The 15,556-nt window shown below is 40.4% G+C and overlaps 1 protein-coding gene across 4 annotated transcripts in view; it reads left to right on the top strand.

Annotated features, from left to right (window-relative positions):
* The first annotated feature begins 11,543 nt into the window (after positions 1–11,543).
* The window catches only part of fmnl1b (formin-like 1b), a 37,147-nt gene continuing 33,134 nt past the window's right edge, over positions 11,544–15,556 (top strand). For 3 of the 4 annotated variants that reach the window (XM_080873548.1, XM_080873549.1, XM_080873550.1), the window contains exon 1: positions 11,544–12,359. In XM_080873548.1, coding sequence (XP_080729674.1) covers positions 12,207–12,359 — 153 coding nt within the window. In that variant the 5' untranslated portion in view covers positions 11,544–12,206. Of the gene's footprint in view, positions 12,360–14,054; positions 14,203–15,556 lie in introns of those variants that run through there. The other variant, XM_080873551.1, reaches the window with a different exon arrangement.

The following is a 15,556-nucleotide window of genomic DNA, read 5'->3' as shown; positions in this document are numbered from 1 at the left end:
TTATACCCCGGAGTCAGGCACTTCTGATTTATTTTTTATTTTTTTGTAGAGGAGCCACAATATCTAAAGTTGTACGTACTGCTCTGCAGTAATCTCGTAGTGGGAGTAGGATTTAGGTACCTGCATGTGTTGGCACTGAAAATGATAAAGAGGGAAGGTTTTTTTACAGCACTTTCAGAAATACATATAGCGTACTACAGTTCTTTGAGCTAAAATGAAATGTTATTGAGAAATGGTTTTCAATGTTATTTTCCATGTCACATGTCAGGACAAAATCCACAGTGTGACTAAAGCTGCGAGTGGGCTCATTTACACGCCAGCTGAGTCTAAATCATAAATAAAAACCTGGTGTTGAGTTTGTTTTTTTCAGTCTCTACATGAATGTTAAAATCAGCTACTGTCATTTTTTCTCTGAACTGAGCACAGATAAAGATCAGACAGAAATCAGACTGGAAACTCTGCGTAAGGGCCAGCTGTGACGATAGACGACAACAAATAGAACTGGGTCCTATTTTTCCATTTTAAGACGAAGAGTCAGTCAAATAAATCAAAACCTTGTCTGAGTCTACAGTGAATTAATAAGCTGGAACGTAAAATTGTTGCTATTGCTCCTCTTGTACCTGTGCTTCAAGGATTTTTTCTAGCATTTTCTTTTTGTTTTAGGTGGACTGGGAGCAGACAGCCTCTGGGGTTTGAAGTAACCGTCATCAATCTATTGGAATAAATAACGTTTTGAATTTGCGATCTATGCCTGTTGTAAGTGGTGATTAGACTGGAGCAAAATATCTGGCAGTGGTTCACTTTTCCTTCCACTTTTCCTCTTGCCTGGCTGCTCCATATTCCATTTATTTCCCAGCATACCCACTATCTCTTCCCTGCACATGTCCAAATCATCCCAGCCTCGCCTCTCAAACCTCTTCTTATCGAAGCCTCTGGGAAGAAAGGCTTTTCGGACTTCTCTAACCACATTGTTGCTGTCACTCATGCTGAGTCCTACTGATTGAAAAATCTATTTTGCAAACCTTGGTCTTAACATTTTTCACAAGACTTTTTAGTCACTTAGTTTTCTGCTAGCTCAATGGATAATGAGAGGTTAATCATAAACACACTCAGACACACCCCTGCTACTGACTGAAGTGACGACTAATGTGATAGATAAAGCAAAATATTCTAAACCACGTTCGCAACAGTATGTTTTAGACCAAAAGAGCTCTTCAGTCATGCAAACACGAACTTTTCATAGTTGAAGGAAAGGAGAGTATTGCTAAATATACAATGATAAAAATTATTTCTTGCAGATGGTTTCCTCCTAGCTGTTGCTTTCTCTCTTATAGTAAATGGGCTGATGTCACCAACATGTAACTTTGAGGGTAACTATCTGTAAAAAACAGGGTTATAATTGTAACAAGAAGTAACACCTCCACTGACCAAAAGAGGAAAAAAACATTATGAAGTTCGCGCCTGCAGAGGAACGTTCATATGCCGAAACTATCCTGTTCTGGTAACTGACATTACCGTGTCATTGTGTTTTGTTTTGGGGTTTTTTGTTTTGTTTTGTTTTTCATTTGGGGGGGGGGTCTCTTTGTTGAGTTGATCCTTACCAGGCACACACACAGGGTCAAGTTTCTGTAATTCCAAACAGCTTTATCTTGATTTCTATCAAGGCCTTCACAGACTTAAGCACAGCCACTGGTTGAGTAACGTTAACCTCAAAGTCAGCCTTCGATGGGGATTTTTTTTATCTACCAAAGAGAGGCAAGTTTACAGCGTTGATCTGAATAAACCAGATTCTGTACCCACAGCACAAGTAATATAAGTACACACACACATGTTACAGTGGCTATCATCAAAGCTCGCTGAGGCTCTGTTTTAGTCACAGAAACTGCAGGCATATTTGCAACTGTCTCTCATTCTCTCTCCACATCACGCTGCAGTTAGACAGGTTTACCTTTTTCATGCATTCCTCTCATCTATATGTGCCTACACACGTTTTTCTTTTATAACCTGCGGTACCAGCATGTTTTTCAGAGAGAGGTTTGGTGGTTTTCGCTGCTCCCCAAAAATGTTAAAGCTGCAACTTGTGAAGCTGCTCAGCTCTGGTGATAACAAAAACAGGAACATCCCAAACAGGAAAGTCACAGTCTGACGCAAGAGCAGCCACACAGGTCTGAAATTTCACACAGCTTTGGATGACAAGATGAAAGAATGCAGAAGTAAGTTTAATTGTTGAGGAGGATAAAACTGAGATTATTGTACTTGACCTTGAAATTTAGTATCTAAGCAGATACTTGCTCGAATTCAAAATCCTGCTCCTCACAAACAAGGTCTTGAAATATCAGGCTCAAGACCTCATACACTGAACACCTTCACTTTCAGACTGTAGGCTTACTTGTTCCTAGAGTATTTAAAAGTAGAATGGGAGGCAGAGCCTTCAGTTTTCAGGCCCCTCTTCTGTGGAACCAGCTTCCAGTTTGGATTCAGGAGACAGACACTATCTCTACTTTCAAGTGTTTCTTTTTCAGTCACCTTCTTCACTCACTATGTGTTTATACACCTCTCTGCATGTAATTCTTAATTATTATTAAAGACACAGCATGTCTTTGTCCTGTCGTGTGACAAGAACCGGTCACAGCAGATGAGGCTTCTTCTAGAGGTTTCTTCCTGTTAAAAAGGAGTTTTTCCTTCCCACTGTCGTCAAAGCAATTGCTCAAATTGAATTAAAACACTTTTTGACATTCTTTTTCAAGTTTGCATGATTAATAGGTCAGTTTTAACAAACAAACAAAAATCATTTCTCTGCAAACGGCTGGACTGAAGATGAGTGAAAAAGTATTCAATGTTTCTCAAGACCACATTTTGAAAAATTACAAAATTACCAGCTGCTTGGAAGCAAAACCCAAGACTTGCATTATACTGTTTGAAGCTGTGTGACGCAGGTTTAAGATCCCATGCAATAAATACGTAAACCCCCCATCAGCTGTTAGACCTGAAGACGTCTTCACATTAGAGGTAATCATTGAGATTCAGAAATGACTGAGTAATATAAGTTGAATAAGCTTAGATTGTATTTTATCGACATGCAAAACAAGCAGATTTCAGAAAACTACAGGATGTTATCATGCTTACATTAGGCCCTCTTAGATTTTCTATTACAAGAATTTCCATCTACACACAACACGTAGGTGACATTTCAATAAAACAGGAGCATATTAATCCTCTCATAAGTTGTTGCACCATAATCCCGCTAAAGTCAGTCTAAAGTGCTCTGTGTGACAGAAGTCGATTTGTATCAGCTACCAGTGTGAAACTTTCCTGAAGTCAGTTTCATGGCTTAGATAATTCGTATCTGATCAAACAACACATTTAGCAGTGGCCAAAACGGAAAGTTGAAAAATTGCCTTCGGTCCTCGGTTTTCTGTGGTTTGACAAGAATCCCATGTCATCATTAGTCCCAGTGGCCACAGTACAAGAAAAAAGCAGCGTGGTCACCGGAGTTGTTTATCACCCTTCAGCAGGCGGCTGGAGTCACTTCAGTTTTGAAATGTCTAACCACACACTCATTTGCAACACATGAGAAAGAAGAAACAGAAGGTCATAAAATATCTTCTGTTTTTCAGTTAGTTTTTTTTTTTCTTTCAAGCAACCGCAGAATGCGTTCATGCTGATCGTTTCCACGCAATTAAACAAAAGCCTGAACTATGGGCGAGCGAGCTGAGAGGTGAATTTCATTTTCTAAAATGCATTTTTTATTTCAGTGCAAATTTGTACATAACGCACGCACATTTTCCAGATGTGCGTGCCGATCAGATACATGCTTATGAATCAGGTTATCAATGTGTTTCTGTAATCTCACACAAAAACATGGATGATGTTGTTATAGTAGGATTAGGACTTTTACTTGGAGACTAAATACTTCAAAAAAATCTATTTGGAATAAAGCAGTGTTTACATTTTTGTGTAGTGCCACATCTGTATGAGAAGCATGTGCATGAGCCTGAAATGTTTTCACCACTGTTTTTATTTCTGCTCAAACACTCTGATGTCCTGTGGTCCCCGTTGTCTTTTACTTGGTTCACCACTTGTGTTGTGCATGTGAGCACCCGTGCCTGCCATCTGCACCTTTATTTAACATGTAAAATTGAAAAGTGTCTATAGGGTTTTGTATCCACCAGAGAGGTTTTGGCCTTTCACCAAACAAAACTTGGACATTGATGACTCTTTTTTGTTTAGGAAAGATTCATTGCTGAAGGTTTGTTTACAACATTTTCAAATGTCCGCAAGCAGTGTCAACTGTCTGTGGGCATCTGCTTCATATGCAGTGCGGAGCTTATGGGCATAGTTATAGGAAAACTTTTCATCATAGCATCAGATCTCTCACAGAGCCTCTCAGTAATTTAGTAGTAATAACTGATATAGTGTATCTTGTGTCTTTGTCCCTAATGCAGGGACAGGGAGCCAAAGGTTACATATATCATTTATCATATCATCTATCAGGAAAAATACAGATGAACTAATTCTAGGCCAGTATTGATTGTTTAAAATCAATCCAGTCCAAGTTAGTCTGTGTAATGAAAATAAGCTTTCAGCTTGTTGTGTTATTTTTGATGAATTTTCAGCCTAGCATAAATAAACACTGTGTTTCCTCCTTAATTAGTTTGTTTGTTTCCTGTAATTTGTCAGATTTTTCTCATTCTTGTTTCATAATTTTACTCCCCCCCATCCCCTCCTTTTTTGTGTGTAAGACCTTCAGTGGTCCTAAAACAAAAATTGTGATTTCCTGTTTTATTCCCTCATTGTGCAGAAGAAGAAAAGAGCATCTGGTTTTTGGTCATATATCAGTATTTTTCTGATATTTTTAAGACATATCAAGTACATTTGTAATGTTACAGTTAAATTGATCCTTCAGGCTATTTTTGCATCTGTTATCTCGCTGAAGGATTGATCTTTGAGATTCTCAGTATGTGTAATTAAAGATTAATTTCATACATTTCCAGTTCACACACACACAGAGTTGGGTTTCAGAGTGCTGTAACGACTCACATTCATGGTTGTGGAGATTTGAAGCACCGCTTGCTACATTTTAACCTCCGTCCCAGTTTCCATACTATAAATGAATGATATACCTTCTGGGGACCTTGTTTCTGTTCCCAGTAGAGTGACAGGTGCACAGAAGTGGACTGAAAAAAAAAACTAGTTTATGTGCCCACAACACGAGTAATGCATTTACACGCACATGCAAACACACACACGCTACCGTGGCTATCATCAAAGCTTGCTGAGGCTCCATTTTAGTCACAGAAACTGCAGACAAGGGTTAGCCTATTTCTCATTTCCAGCTCTTTATTAGACTCCACATTGTGCTGCAGTCAGATGGCTTTGCCTTTTCAGTGCATTCATACGTCTCAGGTCTGTTTGTGCCAGTATGTGTTGCTCTTTATAATCTCCGGTACTTGCATGTTTTTCGGAGAAAGCTTTGGTGGTTTTAGCACCCATCCGCTGAGGCATCTTTCTGTAAACACGTCTGAGCTGCAGCCCGTGAGGCCGCTCTGTTCCCTTAGTGAGAGGAGCCTACGAGTGTTTGCAAATGTGTTTTTGGACAAATTGGCACATGCTGTTTCTTATTTATGTAGTATTATTCCCATATTAATTCATAGAGATGTTTGCTACTTTAATTGGACGGCTAACTCACTAATCATGAATAAAAAGCCACAACAAGACAGTTTGACACAAGAAAATCCAGGTGTTTGTCTGCATTGTCAAATTAATTTGCTCATATTTGAAAACTTTGGAATTCTGAACCAAACGAGACCATCCATCTGTCCAACCTGTCTAACTTTAACTCTCTTCCCTTATAAATGTGATTTCTGACGTCCTCCTCTTTACTCTTAATGATGAATTTTGACACAGTATATGTCAATAAATATGTGGTGTGATGCCCATTAAAATAGTTTCCAGGTTTTTCCAGCCTCACTGGCTTCTGATACACTCCCAGTCATTAATTGTCTTAAAGGAGGCCTGAAATATGAAGAGTTTCAAGGGTTTCTTCTAACTGTCTTTCAATGGTAGTAGAATTAAAACAAAAATTATCCTTAAATTCAGCTTTACAGCCTGGAAGGCCAGGTTAGTGATTTCCATGTTAGCATGTTCTGTAAGTATGAAAATGGCTGAAATATACAATTCAAAAATGTCTGAGAAGCCAACGTTTTTTCGCACCGTGGTGGCCTTTAGTTCCTGTGTCATACTTTTTATTATTTCAAAGTATAATAACAAAAATAAGAGCTTGTTTGTTTTGATGTAAGTAGCAAAAAGTTGATTGAGTTTTCAAAGTTTTATTGAGCTCAGAGGACAAAACCAAACCAAAGTTGCTGACCTAATCGGAATTCTACTGACTGATTTCGTTTATTCAGCCTCTTTTGTGCTGAGCTGTTATCAAACACAACCCTCCAAAATTCCCCGAGCGTCCTGCACACACAAAATGGACAGATTAAAAGCTCGAGGTCATGCTCGGTCTGTGGGCCCTTTTCTCACTTCCTACTTAGACTTAACTTCTTGTTTGTACTTGAAACTTTGTTTATTTTTTAGATGATAAACAAACAACAGATTTGATCTGACTTAGAACATACATATTTGATCTCATTTTAATCAGAGTAATACAAAAAAATTGGTATTTCTGCACACACTAACATATGAATGTTCTCTTGCAAACAACAGCTTTCCACTATGAAGTAACCCAAATGGAAAGACACCATAAATATACCATTAAAAGATCTATAGCATCTCTCTCCCTCTCTCTATTGTGTCTTTGTGAGTCTGTTGTATATGTCTGTGTGTCAGGATAGGGTTTTGACTCCCCTTGTGTGGGGTCTATTTCCCCCGACCACACTCCCTGCCAGTGGCATTGGTGGTTCTCGGTGTCCAGTGCCAGGTGATTGTGTACTGACTCACTTGTGGCTGCCTGCCCAGGGCCCCTGCTGGGGGTGGGGTGCCCTTGGGTGTCCAATCTCTGGTGTGGACCACGGCAGAGCCTGTGGGCTAAACGTCACAGCCCCTTGTGGGCTCTGCACTGTGGCTGTTGCTTGTATTATTAGTACTGTGTGCTGTTCAGTAACATTACTTATTTATTATTTACTGTTTTTTAGGCACATGTTGTGGATTCTCTGGTGTGTCTTTTTTTTTCTTCAGCAGATTCTCAGTGTTTTTTCCTCTCTCCCTCTTCTTCTTCTCTATCTTTCTCTTCCTCCCCTCCTGTAAACTTTCTCCCCATCCTAAAAAAATCAGTAGGTCTGATAGCATTCCTCCCTATTTCTTACACCTCGCTGCAGGTCTTATAGCCCAACCAGTGTCACATATTTGTAATATTTCCACTCAAACTAATACTGTTCCTGATGTTTGGAAAACAGCTTTCACACTACCCTTAGAAAAATGTGGCTATCCCACCTTATTAACTAACTATAAACTCAGAGCTTGGAAAAAGGCATTTTCCTACAATGCTCCTTATACTTGGAACGAATTATAACAGTACTTGAAGTTGTGCAGCTTAAATGAACTGAAGGGTTTTTTAATAAATTGTAAGGATGATAGACAAAACATCATTGCATGGCTGTTCCTGTTTGTAATGTTTTATTTCTACAGTCTTTTATTTTATTTTTAGTTGAATTTTTCCAGTTAGTTGGTTTTATGAAATGTAATGACTATAGTGTGTTTAACACATTCAGGCTGCTCTTGAAAATGAGACCTTGTGTTTCAATGAGATTTATCTGTCTAAATAAAGGTGATATAAAAAAAATAAAGCAGCTCCTTTGACTTTGACCAACTGCTCTGATTGGGTCCATTTCACTGCTGCGTGTCATCTTTAGCCCACTCTTTGAAAACTGTAATACAGTTTTGCCCACAAGATGTCAGCCTGATACAAAGTCTTAGATGACAGGACACTGTAAAGCGTACAGGTACAGAGCTGAGGAAAGTTAAACATATTTAATATAATCTAAGTCCCCTTTTTGATTTAACACAGTGAGACAAGAGTAAGTCGGATCTCACCTCCACACTGACCATCTCTGTTTTAATAAATCTGCAGCACTGTGATGTTCTTGGTTTAATAAAAACCCTAGAAACTAAGCATTTAGTACTTCTGTCTGTAGCAGGTATGAGTAATAGATGCACAGATTTTGAAGGAACACTTGTTTGGTGTGTTTGTGGTGACAAAAGTCTCTAAAACTTTGGTGGAAGAAAAACCCCAAAGTTGTTCTGGGCTTGTATCTGCAAATACACAATAAATAAACAAGCATTTATGACTCTCAGTTGTTCTAAAACTGCTCTGTGATGCTGAGGAGCAACACATCCAACACATCTTAATTTGAATTTTTAATCTGTTTAATTACTGCATTCTGTAAAAAAATGCTGTTTTTATTTTGAATTCAACAATGTTTTTTTTTTTTTTTTATGAGTGTTTAATGTTTATCTGTAAACTCACTTTCCATTTGTACTATTGATTGATGGATTATTTATTAATTTAGAAAGACTCATGAACTGCTTTATTTTGACTTATATAAGTACCAGTCCTCCAACGTCTGTGGCTTTAAATTACACATCACGTCAGTGTTTATGATTTTAAGGCTGATGTATTGTTTTGGAGTTTTCCATTAAAGTTAAAAATAATAATAAAAGCTATTTTATTGTTGCTCCTCAGGATGCGGTGGTGGTGAAGCTCTGTCAGTACAGATGTTTAAAAATGTGGTGTTTAAGAATAGTGTGACCTCTAAAGAGGCGTTTTCTCATTATTTCTATTTTTGTGCGAGTGAATGTGAGCACGAATGGTTGTCTGTCCCTGTGTGTTGGCCCTGCAACAGACTGGCGACCTGTCCAGGGTGTACCCCGCCTCTCGCCCTATGACAGCTGGGATAGGCTCCAGCGCCCCTGCGACCCTGAAAAGGATAAGCGGAAGCGAATGGATGGATGGATGGATTTCTCCTTTGTTCAAACAATGCAAGACACAAGACATGAATGGATTTAGTGTCATAAAATTGACAAAGAATTTTTTTTGTAGTTAATCAAAATCTGATCAAAGTGCAGATTTGAGCTTTAATTTGAGGGTTATTTTTTGTTGTTGTTGTTGTTGTTTTTTTATGCAAAACATTCACATGAACTCTTCAAGAATTAGATTCGTCTTTATGCACATTTAAGATGCAGAATTGTTTGTAATACTTGGATGAAGACAGTGATTGCTTGCAGTCTTGAATCGATCAATGTCACCAAATGCTGTAGTAAAGCAGCTCCCTCCTGTTCATTGTAGACAATGATATGCTTGCCTCCTTCAAAGTCTTCTGGATGTGGTTACATGTTATATTATTGTTTTTCTTGACCATGTCATCATACTCTTTGGTTGTCTTCTGCCTTTGGTGTTGCTGAGGAGGCCAGTGCCTTCATCTTATTTAAGAATATGCCAGATTCTTGAATTGGCTACTCTTAAAGTTTATGCTTTATTCTGGGTCTTTGGTCTGATGATGTTTTTCCTGCACTGGCCCTGATATCTCTTTGGACCTTATACTAGTTATCTGTCATAAGAATACTTCAATAATAGTCCGGGCTCTGAGGAGGCCAATCCATGACTGATAGTTTCATTGTGTTTTTCTATCCGTTTACTGCTCTCGCAATATGTTTGATAGTCTGCTTATCTGTCGATCCTGCTTACCAGTTACAGTTGCACTTTTCATTTCATGTGTCTGAGGAGGAGAATAGCGATGCAGTCTACAGCCTGGATGTGAACATAACTTTTACTCGTTTGCACAAAAGGACGAGAGCACTTGTGGTAAATGGTACACTACATCCACGAGCAAAACAGCTGCATCATTCAGCTAACATCACTTTGGCTCTTTGCAAGCATCTGCACAGACACCATGCTAACGCTAAGCTAGCCAGGAACCCAGAGTGATGCTGACACTGAATGTTTGCTGACCCCAGCCCAGCCAGACCCTGAACTTCAGCAGGTATGCGACTGATGAGCTCAGTGTTTGATCTTGACCTTCAGTGCTTGGTCTAAAGAAATCAAGAAACCACATCGAGTAATATATCACATGAAGAGGCATCGGAAATTTGTTTTGTCACAGCAGAAATTGGACAGTGCAAAGTTATATAGCAAAAATTAGAGAACACTGGAATACAATAAGAATAAGATACTGTACACAACTGTACAGAATAGAATAGAATAAAATAATATATACAATAGGATAAAAATAGAATACAAATGCTATACAACTGACTAAAAATACAACTTTGTCAGAGAACGAGTATTGCACTTAGTCTTATTGCACATGTGTGGATGTGTGTGTTTGATCAGTTAAAGTCTTTATTATGGAGTCTGACAGCAGTGGGGAGGAAAGACCTGTGAAATCTCTCCGTCCCACACCGTGGGTGCCGCAGCCACTGAAGGAGCTGCTCAATGCTGTCACAGTCTCCTGCATGGGGTGGGAGATGTTGTCCAACAGGGATGACAGCTTAGCCTCCATTCTCCTGTCATTCACCACCTCCACTGGGGCCGGAAGGCATCCTAGAACAGAGCTGGCCCTGCGGATCAGCCTGTTCAGTTGCTTCCTGTCCCCGGCAGAGTGGTTGCCATCCCAGCAGACGACACTATAAAAGATAGCTGAGGCCACCTCAGAGTCACGGAAGGTCTTCAGGAGTGGGCCCTTCACTCCAAAAGACCTGAGTCTCCGCAGCAGGTACAGCCTGCTCTGCCCTTTCCTGTAGAGGGCGTCTGAATTATGAGTCCAGTCCAGTTTATTGTTCAGATGAACACCAAGGTACCTGTAGCTGTCCACAGCCTCGACGTCCATACCTTGGATGTTCAGTGGTTGCAGAGGAGGATGTTTGTGCCTGTGGAAGTCTACCACCAGCTCCTTGGTTTTATTAGTGTTGATCTGGAGGTAGTTCTGCTGGCACCAGTCCACAAAGCCTTGTGTTAGTTCTCTGTACTTCCTGTCGTCCCCATCAGTGATGAGGCCGACTATTGCAGAGTCGTCAGAGAACTGCATGTTATTTAGATTGTAAATTAAATTAAAGGTAGACCCTACAATCATACATACAGAGAAAAACCCAACAATCATATGATACTGTAACTTCTTTCATTTTTTCTTGAGATGCTCCTTTAATTTATTAATTATTCTTTGTTTAAGCTATTCTGTTGCTCTGGTTGAGTTTAATGTTTTCACTGCAGCAATCTCATTTTTTCTTAGAGATTAGTAGCTGTTGATCAAATTTTTGTAAACGAGTTCCTCTTTAAAAGTAAAAAAATGTGATTTTCAGAATGTACTTCTTTGCATTCATGAACTAAAGATATTTTTGTATATTGTTTGGCTTTAACTGGTTCGGCCCACTTGAACTTGACTGAGTGTCATGTGGCCTATGAACTAAAATGCATCTGACACACCTTCTCTGAAAGCTCCCATGGTCAGGTGCAGCCTGAATAGGGAGGCATTAGGACCCAGAGTGCTCTGTGCTATTAACTAATGCCACTGCTGCCTTCAGTTTCTCTCCTGTCGGATAGACAGAGTAGCTGCCTGCCGGTTCTCTGCTCTTCCCTGTTTTTTCCCCTCTTTTTTTCTTTTACTCTGGATATGGAGTTCAGAGGTCCACCGACTACCAGCATCCAGCAGCAGATGAAGAACCTCCACAGATCACCTGGAGCTCCAGCTGAGTGTGCTTACCTGCAGCAGCTTTGGGAGTAGTTTCCTCCTGAGTTTCCTCCACACCAAAGTGCTGCCTATATTTTTCTGTTTATCTTCTTCTGTTGATTTTTTTCCTGTTGTTATTTCAGCCTGCTGTTCAGCAGTTGCCTCAGGCTCTGAAGTCTCCCTCCTCCCCCTTTCCTCTGTCACTCGCTCAGCTGTCAGTCCGTCCGTCCCTGTCAGGATATCCCCTTCCCTCTTTCTAGGGTTTCATAATACACTAGGACCTGAGCCAGGTCTGAGCTGTCATTCAGAGGCTGGGGTGGATTTCATTCTTCTGTTTGCCAGAAAACTGAAAGCTGACAAGTAATAAATGTTAACCAACACAGAGGAGTTGTGGAGATAATGGAAGGCCACAAGCTACACAGAACCTAACTTTGGATGAGCAGACAGACCCACATTTGATCCTTTTTGAGACTCTGGCAGTGACTGTTCTTTTGAGTTTTGTGCATATGTGTGTTTTTTGGATCTATTGGATTGCCAGTCATGGGGAATGCAGCAGGAAGCCTTGAGGTTTCTCAGGGAAAGGATGGCAAGCCATCGGGCCCGGGGTCCACAGGGCCCCAGAGACAAACAGCCGGAGCGAAACTCCCGATGCCACCTGAAGAAGAGCTGGAGGAACGCTTCAACGCTGTGCTGGTGAGTCACGAATGCATGACTTCGTGCTGCAAGTGGAAAAAGCAAGAGTGCCACAATAGAAAGAAACAAAGAATGTGGAATATGTTGAAAATGTGCACGTCCTCGGGACAAGCTTATCGTTGTGCCAGGTACACAAAGCTGCTGTGAAAAGATACATAAGAGCTCCTTTATGCTCAGGCTTACCGCAGCTTTAGGCTCACTGCTCCCTGTTAGAGAAAGAATGATACGAGGAAGTCAGGTCTGTTTACAGCTTAGTAAAAGGTGCCTCTATTCTTTACTGCCCTATCTCAGTACTTATACTAGTACTTATAAATCACTCATGTATCAAAGTTTTACCAATGAGAGAAGATTACGTTGCCAAAAATACGCTTGGATATTAGGAAAGAGACAATGTAGATTAGGTCATATGCTGCATCACCTTTGTTGTTTGATTTTATATTTAGTGAAATGCAGGTGCCTTAAGTTGGTCCTCGTTAGTCTTCTTAAAGTCATTACTTTATTATTCCTGTAGGGGGCGCTTATCAAATCAAGAGAATTAGTAAACAGAAGTAAACTTTAAGCTCTGAAAAAGAAGCTCAAATGAGAGGAGCGTAGCTGTAAGGGAAAGAAAATCAGAGAGATAGATAATAATTCAGAAGCTACATCACTGAAATCTAACGACACTGTGATACTGAATGGATGTAGATCATTACAGAGGCCATAAATATATTCTGTCAGTGTGTGTTTTTTAGTCCTTCTTTAGATACTCAGGTGTTTTGGGATATCTTAAATGATTTTCTTGTGATTTATTCGGCATCACAGAACTTGCCGACAACAACGTTTGTTTTTGGTGTTGGGCTCATAAAAGTAACTTCCTTTGAAAACAGGTCATTACTTTCCTCATTACTTTACCTACCAGACAACAGTCTAAGACTAAGCTTGTCACCTGCCCACATATCTGCTTAAATCATTAAATCTAGAATCTAGAAACAGAAAGTAAACTGAAATGAGCAAAACAGATAAATCCACCTGAAACAGCAGCATTATCGCCCCGATTTTTTCCATGCACAACATAGATACAGTCAGCCGAAGCATGAAATACCGACATGCAGACACGTGCCTTTGTTTCTTAACTTTTGATTTGCAAAAAAGATGGTCACACAGTGTCCTCGCCATATACGCTACAGCCTTTCTTTGGACAACACCCATTTTTTTGTTTATCTACACTTAAATTGTGCCTCATTTGTTGCATGGTGAACTTAATGTGCCTTAACTTTTGGAAAACATCCTCCTTGCGTTTTCAGCATTATAAACCCCCGGCTAGTTCAGATAATAAGAAAGCGGTTACAGCATAGGTGTCAAACTCTGGCCCGCGAAGCCATACCAAATTACTATCAGAGCTGGCCTACTGGTATTATACAGCTAATATATATATTGTTTAGTATTAAGCTTTGCTTGTTCCATATTCAGTTTTTCAGCAAAACGTGTTTGAGTCCATAAGAAAAGATTCATTCTTATATCTGGAGGAATAAATATATTTCAATAAATATTAGCGTTAGCCCGCGACTTTGTTCCAGTTTTGAATTTTGGCCCACTGTGTATTTGAGTTTGACACCCCTGGGTTACAGGTTAGGACTGGGAGTCGTCCTCAACATCTGCACAGATGTTGGAACAGTTCTTCTACCCAAGACCAGATGTTGAACACAAAGATGTAAAAGCGATTAAAGCACCTCTGCTGATAACATTACTTTGACATTTGCTCCAGGGGAGGTCACGCTTGTGCCCCGACCTCAGTGCTGCTCATGAGCTTGAGGTGGAGCAAATTCCTGAAGCAAAACTTTAGTAGGAAGGCAGAAACCAGAAGGTGGGTGTCATGGTCCTGGGTCGTGTGACCCAGTGTGTTATGTTTAGCCTATTTTGATGTTTATTGTTTGTTTAGGTTCTCTAAGGTAGCCCAGCCATTTGTATATATTACCCTTGCATTAAGTCTCCCTTGCCCTTCGTGTGTTTATGTCTGTGTGTCTTGTACTGTCAAGTTCATGCTGTCAGTTATGTCATCTCCCCTGTACTAAGTTTCCCTGGGTCATGAGTCCTGTCTGCGTGGTTATGTTTAGTTCTTGTCATGTCTAATTTCCATGTTTCCTGTTTTACTTTGTAAGTCTGTATTCATTGTCAGTGTATTCAGTTGCACCCTCCTGTCCTGTCGTTAGGTTCATGTGTGTCAGCTGTGAGCCCATGTGTGGCCACTTCCCCTGATCATCCCTCATGTGTATTTAGTCTCTGTGTTTCATGTAGTCTGCGTCGCGTCGTCTGTGTTATCTCCCCTACCCCTTGTCATAGTTTCCCAGCCTTAACTAGTCCTAGTTTGTACTTTGTTTAGCCATAGTTTTCCCAGTCTATGTTCAGGTTTTCCCTCAGTTGCTTTGCTGCCTTGTTCCTTAAGTTTTCGGCCCTAAATAAAGGCTCGCCTTCTGTTAAGTCCGGTTTTGTGTCCTCACCTCTGTTTGCTCTTGGGTCCTCCACTCACTCCACACGGTCTGCCCCGGCGGCCCGTGACAGTGGGAGCCTGTTGTTGTGATGTTTCTCCAACTTCAGCAGCATACTGTGTTTTCATTGAAAAGCCCGCCTGTTTTCCACACCACCCAGTGGGGTGGATGACAGAATCATTAAGTCTTCAAAGCATTGCTTGAGTGCAACTCCAGCTGTGACTGAGCTGTTACATGTGCAGCAACAGTGACTGAACTCGTGTCTACACAGTGACAGCTAAAGTGAAAGACGGCAGCTATGATCAATATGTGGTCAGACAGCTTCTTCTATGATTAACCGCATTCCTCTTTTCTGAGTCCTATCATAATGATGGGCTGCACACTGAAGAATTGATAGTGTGAAACACAGCTAACAGGCCCCAGACGTGCTGTCAGTGAGCATACTTAGCAAAACCGGCTCCTAAAGGTGAAAGGCAATCAGTTAACGCCCTGATAAATGCTGCTCCCTTCCAAGTGAAGCACTTCAGTCAGTGTGTGTGTGTGTGTGTGTGTGTGTGTGTGTGAGCAGAAAATGCTGCCTGTGAGAGGCAGAGTTGTAATTTCCTCTGCTGAGGAGATAATGTTTTATTTTCCTTCAGTGGGATATCTCCAAACCACTTCAGCTGATTTCTTTGATATTTAGTGGACAGTCGGGATGAAATTCATTTAGCAGAATCACATGAGCCCTGAGAT

This window comes from Rhamphochromis sp. 'chilingali' (genome assembly GCF_963969265.1).
Source record: "Rhamphochromis sp. 'chilingali' genome assembly, chromosome: 22".
NCBI lineage: Eukaryota > Metazoa > Chordata > Actinopteri > Cichliformes > Cichlidae > Rhamphochromis > Rhamphochromis sp. 'chilingali'.
Note: the sequence above shows the minus strand (reverse complement) of the source record. Positions and strands in the feature narration are given on the sequence as shown.